This window comes from Cynoglossus semilaevis, chromosome 8, assembly GCF_000523025.1.
Source record: "Cynoglossus semilaevis isolate Cse_v1.0 chromosome 8, Cse_v1.0, whole genome shotgun sequence".
Lineage (NCBI taxonomy): Eukaryota > Metazoa > Chordata > Actinopteri > Pleuronectiformes > Cynoglossidae > Cynoglossus > Cynoglossus semilaevis.
Window position 1 is genome coordinate 10,612,067 of NC_024314.1, and position 8,255 is coordinate 10,620,321.

The window sequence follows — 8,255 nt, forward strand, 5'->3', positions numbered from 1 at the left end:
CCAGAGTTGGGGACGTCCGTCTGGTTCCACTGTGTGCAGAGAGTCCTCTTGGTTCCGAAAGTCCTCTTCGGGAGGAAAAGTCTCTGACCGTTAGAAGGAATCCTGTCGCTTCTAAACTTTTCAATAACTGCTTTTGGTCGCTACCTTACTTGTGTAACTTACTACCGGTTAACTCAGTTAAGAAAAAGACGCTACTAGTGCATTTATCACCGTGGGCAATGGTCTCTACAAAAGCGCGTTTATTCTTAGTCTTCTGAGACGAGCAGGTTTCTCTTTTCATCAGGGGTCCTTCGGAGCGAAAGTCCTGAACAGTGGAATTATGGGAGTTCGAGTCCTTAAAAGGACTGTTGTAGTACCTACATAAGGATGAATGTGACTAAGGGGCTGAATAATTTTGTAAATGTTGCAAACACAGAAAGAACATTTGTTGGTATATCACCAGAAATATTGTTGTAATTTCAGTTGCATTTGTCTAGTTTACAAGTTCTTCTTTTGATCTGATTACAAAAAAGATAAAAAAATAAATAAATGTCAAACTTGAATGTAAGTTTGGCATTTTGGACAGTGTTTCAACAAGACATTATTATTTAAACTGTTTTGGCTGCATCATAGTAGTACATGACACTGGTAGAAATTATTTTAATTGATGCTTCACTATGTATAAACTGTCTGTTTATAATAATTATAAAAACAATATTTGTGGCAGTAGTAATGTAGTTTATCTTTTTGTTTTTTTTCACTATTTCAGGCCAGTTGGGTGTTTTTGAACCTGCTTATCCTCTGCCATTGTTTTATTATAGTGTCCTGATTGTATATACCATATATTCAACAGCATTGCCTATCCCAAAAACAGTCATTTTCAGGTCTACCATAGCTTCTTAGCTGCTCTGAAACATTTCAGATCTGAATTTAACACAGCATATTTAACTGGGTGCATAGAGTTTATAGTCTATAGCATTGTGAGCTGTCCTTCTCAAATTACTGTGATACTGTTTCAAAAATAAAAACTAATGCCTAACACTGGTTCTGAGGAATTTAACTACTCACCTGTCTTACATCACTTTAGATCACTTCAGTGCTATAATACATAATGACTTTCTGAAAATGCTGGTAGATGTAGTTATTATAGATGTAGTTGCCAAGCAACAACATTTCGTTACCAGACTCACTGTTTTTTGTGTTTCTGTGCAATGACAATAAAGAAAGTCTTAGTCTAAGTTTATCTATCCATCTATCTATCTATTTATTTTACAAAACACATTTTACCTTAATGTACTTTGCAGTTTTGACATTAAATTAGATTTTCTTTTTTCAAATTCCTTAACATGGAGAATGATACAGCAGAATGTGTTTTACAAATATCGACTATAATTAAAGCAGATCTACTTGGCAACAGATGAGAAAAGAAAAAGATCCTACGGTAAGCAGATCTAGGTTGAGTGTTTATTCGTTTGCCTTGGAAAAGAGAGAAAGGGGAAAAATGAGAGCGACGGCAGAGGGGAGAGAAAAATACAAACAGTACATTTATAGGAACATTTTTTTATTTAACTCAATCCAAGACATTTTCTTACTACAGATATCTATATTTACTGCTGTATGAATTATGCTGTGTATACATTATATTGCATTAAGTGACAACTTATCTTGCAACAACAATTCATAAATAACCACAAGTTGATGTCTGTGTGTGTACTTATGCGTCCTAAGGAACTGTCTCTGTTCTGTTGGAGACCTGTTTAACCGGTTTATATTATTCCTGGAGTGAGTATCGAGTGAATTTTATTACCGTGTACACAATGATTCAGTTCCCTGCAGGCGGCTGGCCCATAAAGGGCTATCTGTCGCCGCCCCTACCGGTATTTTGTTTTTTTAAATAAACAAATAATAATGAAATGAATGAATAATGAAATAAACAAATAATCACTTACTTTGAGTATGGGTGTGTTTAAATGTACCATAACATGTCATATATAAAATATAAATCAACCTATTTTGGTGGAAATTACCTTTTGTGAGATATGCCCATGCAACGTAAATGTATCCAATCAGCGTTATCTGTTTGATGGCTTAAGGGCAATTAATTTGTTGCCCGAAGCTGAATCTCTCGTTGGCGGAGTGGCTGATGAAGTACTAATGCAGCGCTTTATCTGCTCCATTGTGTATAACAGTGTTGTGTGCAAAAATGTTCAAGTAATAGTTTACATGTTTACATGCAACTTTTGTTTGTGCCATATGTTGTTTTTTTTGCCAACTTTTTAAGGCTGACATCAAATAATTGCCATCAAATGACATGTACAATCAAGAGAAGACAATACATTGACATGTTTCTTTTGAATTGACCTATATAACCTGTTAAACACATTTTAAAAATAAAATGGATGTAAAGATGAACTCCATCTGATTTTATGTTCCTGGGTTAAAGGGTTGGTCAGTACCAGTATCACAAGGATATGTGATGCAGCCCAGAAGTAATATTAATATTAATTTAAGTAATATAATATAATATAATATAATATAATATAATATAATATAATATAATATAATATAATATAATAAAACAATGTGCTTATCCATCAGTGCAGTCATGGAATCAATTTTTTCTTTTTATTTAGTTTTTTTCCCAGTAAACCATAGTTCAGACAGTAAACAACATATGAACAATGTTATTCAATTGTTAGCTATGATGAAGAAACTTTGGAGGACTTGTAGTTTTCCTTGGGATTTGTTGCTGCGTAAAGAGTGGCGGTGTTAGTCTGTATTTTCTGTTCTGTGACAATTATTGACACTGTCACTTATCAAGGATCAGCGATTTAGATTACACAAAAAATGTGAATGTCTCTGGGTTTCTGTTACGCCTTCGTTTGTGTTCGTATTAATGCTCTTAATCTGATTGGTCGGTGAACGCATCCCTTTACGTCACTGTGAGTCGGGGCTGGACCAGTGTTTCGATTCGTTATAGGTGGGCACACAGGTGATCTACCGTTGTACCGAAACTGAGTTCTTCGGGAGGAATGTTACATTTTATCTGTTTTATATCAAGAAGAATATAGAAATTTGGTTAGTGAAATCTTTTTGAGTCTTAGTTGGATTCCACTAGGATTGTGGCGGTGAGATATCTTCCGTTTTTTCGAGGAAACCTGGTTGCCATTGTGTGTTCTTGTAAACAGCGGCACTGTGGATATATCCGAAAAATTGAAACGAAAACGATGACGTTAAAATCCAAATTAATGGCTGTTTTTCTCTTCGTTGCAGTCGCTGGTAGGTCTTTTGTTTTGTTCTTTGTCAGACTTCTTCTTATCTCGTGTGTGGGAGTTTATGCCCTTGCTTTTATGTCCAGGTGTAACGACTGCGCACGCACAAGAATGTGGCCGACCACCGGTCATTGAGAACAGGATTGTAGGAGGGTCTAACGCCGAGGATGGGGCCTGGCCCTGGCAAGTGGATATACAGGTGCATTTATCAGCGAAAACATCCTTCTCAAGCATTTTATTGTCAAAATCTCAAAATATAAAGTGTGCCCTATCCATTTACAAACACAGATATTAAATATTATGCTCCTCAACTAGATTTTATACAAAGTTTAAAGAAACAAAAACAAACAAGCAATTGCTAACTAGCTCATAACTACTTGTGCTGTTGTTAATATTTAGAATGTGTCTTGTAATGTGCTTATTTATCCTCCCATTTAAATCTTTTACAATCATGAAAGATTTTTTAAAAATACATTATTTGTAGAAATTCATAATTATATATATATTTGTAATACATTTGGCCAGAGATCATGTTTGTTAACGTTTGGTATTTTGAGTTTTGATAGTTATTTGTTTTGTTGATAATTGTTGGAATAGAAGCAAATGTAACACAAAGGTCAAAGATATGAAATACACGCACACATATTTGTCTTTTCAAATACTGTGATTTATTTCACCAGAAAATGGTTTGTTTTCCTCAAATTGTAAGTCAGTTTGGATAAAAGCGTCCACTGAATGTAATGTTTTGTTAAAAACACTCAAATAAGTGTTTATCAGCAAAAGTAACATCAGTCTAATATACTTTATACCGATAACAGCATTTACAATAATCTATTTTCATCAAAGCATAGAGTAACTAAAACACAATGTTGGATGAGAGGTGAGTTTCATTACCCTTTGTTTACTCAATTTAAATTCCTTGGGGTTTCTTGATTATTCTTTAAACATAAACAAATTAGCTTCTTAAAAGTATGAGGTCACCATTGCCTGAAACGGTTTTGTTAAACAGAAGAATTGGTGTGTGGTACCAGGTGTATCAGGCCTCGTAAAGTTTCGTTCACCTGAATAACAGTATGTGTTAATTGTGAGATTAAACAACAGTGTAAGGCAGTTCCATTGTCACACAATGTTGCTCAACACTAATGATTACTTGTTTTCTTTACACTGATATACTTTGAATCTGTATATACATCTTGCATAATATTTATTGAGACAAATCTCAACTTCAGCCTGCTAAAACAAGCTATTCTATTTTTGTTCCCCTGAAGAATCAGTTGAGCACCTGAATGTAACTTAATTCATTTAAACCTATTTTAAATTGACATAAGGCTTTACATTGTTTGTAACTTATCACATTACAGATCCCTCCCGCCAATGAGACGTGATGGCCTTTCCAGCTCCAATTTCAGTGTAATTAGGCATTTTATGCCCCAGTGGTCACAACAATTTTATAGTGCAATATTTTGTGGTTGAATTCATCCCACTCGGTGGATCCTAATGCAATAGAAGGGCATAATCTCTATACACACTCGGTACAATTCTTTGCACTTGGTATTAATGCAGAGATATTTTCTCAACCTTTTTGTTTCAACGGTTTTCATTTCTACTTCTAAATTTTGTTATTTGATGTCCTACATACCTACAATAGAAAGACAAAATGGGTTCAGGGAGTGTAGCTGCTAATGTTTAGACCACCGTATTCAGGCCACTATAGCTTGTGTGAATCAGTGTTTTTGTTGTTGTTTCGCAACCATTAGCAAGTAAAAATATTTTTAAACAGGAAGAGGCAGCCCTACTGTTTTATCAGGGCTAATGTGCAACCAGTAAATGAACAAATGGGACAAGACAACAGTGTAGTGAAAATAGCACAGTATTGCATTGTCTTAAAATTTACAGAGGTCATATTTAGGTATCATAATTTCCGGACTATAAGCCGCTACTTTTTTTCAAATGCTTTGAACCCTGCAGCTTAAACAATGATGTGTCTAATTGAACCGTTAGCAATCAATAAATTGTCTGGTAGGCTACTATGTGTCTGTGAATGGCTGTCTGCGTATATGTGGGTGGGGTGCACGAGAGAGCGAATGGTAGCAAAAGTTGAGAGTGGTTTGAGCCCTGTAATGTTAAAGTGTGACTTGGTTATACAGGAGCTGTTAAAATGTTATGTTTATGTTCTGTTGTGCTTGGTGTGGCTGTGGAAGGGAGTTAGCCCTGGAGTTAATGTTAGCATCGGCCCTGGAGCACTCTCCCCTGTGCATTACAACTACGGTCGGGGCGCCAAAGTAGGAAACAGCAAACGTGTAACCAGATGTGTTACAGGCACTGTTCGGGGAAAAAATTTTTAATTAAGAGTGAAAAGAAATCTTTATGTGTAAATATCCCATGTAACAATGTAGACTCCTGCGGCTTATAAAGAGTGCAGCCTATATATTTACAATTTTTTTTTCTTTTTAAATTTAGTGGGCATGGCTTATATTCAGGTGCGCTTGTGGTAGAGAAAAACATCATGTAGACCAGAATAACAGCCATAGTCAGAAACCTGTCATACAATAAATCCCCCGAGACGGAGAAGTCCTGCGGCTTATAAAGAGTGCAGCCTATATATTTACAATTTTTTTTTCTTTTTAAATTTAGTGGGCATGGCTTATATTCAGGTGTGCTTGTGGTAGAGAAAAACATCATGTAGACCAGAATAACAGCCATAGTCAGAAACCTGTCATACAATAAATCCCCCGAGACGGAGAAGTGTGTCCTGGTCTGCCTCATTTGTAGACATCTCTTTCTACAATATAATTGGTGACCCCTCCACAGGGGGGAGGTGATGAAGAAGATTGGACAACAGAGGTACTGGTTGCCCTATATGCAAGCAATGTAGGGAGCCAACAACAGTTAATACTATGAATAAAATCACAACAGCCTTGATACCTAACACTCCCCATTCTCCGACTATCGCTTCTAGTCCTTGCCACACGTGCCTCTCTGCCAACATTTCAACCTGTAATTTCTTCAATTTTTTCATAGCAATAGAGAAAGTTCCATTTGGAGCAGTGTCCACTAGAATGTATGTACAACATTCTTCTCCAAACATGTGACAGATCTGGCCATATTCCTTGTCTGGCTTTATAAATTCTGCTAGAAATTCAACATTCTTCTCCAAACATGTGCCAGATCTGGCCATATTCCTTGTCTGGCTTTATAAATTCTGCTAGAAATTCTACATCCTTCCACATCCATGCTGTGTGTATTTCCCTTTTCTTACGTATCTTTACACTGCTTTGCGTATGACACACAAATCGGTTTGTACATTTGTTTTTATATGACAATACTGGCAGAGTGTCTGGTGTGGGTGTTTTTGCATCATACTCATCTGCTTTAAACATTTGGACTTTTGTCCGGGGCTGGATCACCCTTTCCCTCTCTCTCACTTCTGACGTCTGTGAAGTCCTGCGTATTGTCTTCAGGCTTGACTCGCAATCATCTAGAGTTGAGTGCACAAAAACGTGAGTGTCATTATTTTGTACTTCTTTCATCTTTCTCCTTTTTGGCTGTGTTTTCTTCATCCTTTATTTGACTCTTTGTACAATGGTTCAGATAATACCACGTTGTGCTTCCTTCCACCTGGACAGCTGTTGGCGTAGCCCTGATCACCCGATATGGACCTTCCCAGTATGGTTGGTGCCACTTCATTTGAAACACCTTGATATATACCACGTCTCCTGGTTTCACTGGCTGTTCCACCTTCTGCTCCAGGTTCTCCTCTCTGGCTTTTTCCTGCACATAGATAGTTCTATGAATCATAGTTAGATACTTCATATATGCTTTTAACTCATTCTGCAATTGTTCAAGTGGAGGTCCTTTAAAGGGACCTCGTAGTTGTGGTGCTGGCATGGGTCGACCCGTTAGCACTTCATGCGGTGTTAGATGCGTGATTCTATGCGTTTGCATTCGATAGCTCATAAGTGCTAGTGGCAAAGCTTCCACCCAGTTCAGTTTAGTAGCAGCACAGATTTTGTTTAGCTTAGCCTTTAGGGTTCCATTTATTCTCTCAACCATTCCTTGGCTTTGTGGGTGATACACCGCTCCCAACCGTTGTTTGACTCTTAGCTGTTGTAGAATACCTTTTGCTACTTTCTGCACAAATGCTGACCCATTGTCAGAATTAATTTCAGATGGAATACCAAATCATGGTATTCCCTCTCTTATCAGGAATTTAACAACAGTTTCAGCACTTAAATCTTTTGATGGTGTAGCTTCAACCCATCTACTAAATCTGTTAATTATCACGAGCATGTATCTTTTTTCTTGAACTGATTTTATCATATCGACATAATCCATAACCAGATGTTTAAATGGACCTTCTGGCACTGGAATGTCCCACAGATGTTTTTACACTTCACATTATTTTGAGCACATATTTCACATTGGCTCAACACTTCATCCACCATTGTTTGCATGTAGGGCGACCAGTACCCTTGTTGTCTAATCTTCTTCATCACCTCCCCCCTGACACAGTGATCTATACTGTGTATTTCAGAAATCAGAATTGAAAACGTCACTGGAGCCACTAACAGACTGTCCTGCGACTTCCATAACCGTTGTTCACTCATTGTTGCACCCCGCCTTTTCCAGATATCCTGTTCACTTTTAGTTGCTTCTTTTTGTATCAAAATGATATCTTCTTGGGTAGCCACAGGCTCCAACATCACCATTGTTGCCAAAATGGCCACCTGACATTTAGCTGCTGATTTGGTTGCTTCGTCAGCAGCATTGTTTCCATGATTCACAGCATCATTTTCCTTTCTGATGTGCCTGGCACTTTATACTGTGTATTTCAGAAATCAGAATTGAAAACGTCACTGGAGCCACTAACAGACTGTCCTGCGACTTCCATAACCGTTGTTCACTCATTGTTGCACCCCGCCTTTTCCAGATATCCTGTTCACTTTTAGTTGCTTCTTTTTGTATCAAAATGATATCTTCTTGGGTAGCCACAGGCTCCCCCCT

General features: G+C 37.3%; 1 protein-coding gene across 1 annotated transcript in view; it reads left to right on the forward strand.

Moving 5' to 3' along the window:
- The first annotated feature begins 2,929 nt into the window (after positions 1–2,929).
- The window catches only part of LOC103382036 (prostasin), a 13,428-nt gene continuing 8,102 nt past the window's right edge, over positions 2,930–8,255 (forward strand). Inside the window, exons 1-2 of the mRNA XM_008314685.3 lie at positions 2,930–3,258; positions 3,338–3,450. Of these exons, the coding sequence (XP_008312907.1) occupies positions 3,207–3,258; positions 3,338–3,450 (165 nt within the window). The 5' untranslated portion in view covers positions 2,930–3,206. The remainder of the gene's footprint in view (positions 3,259–3,337; positions 3,451–8,255) is intronic.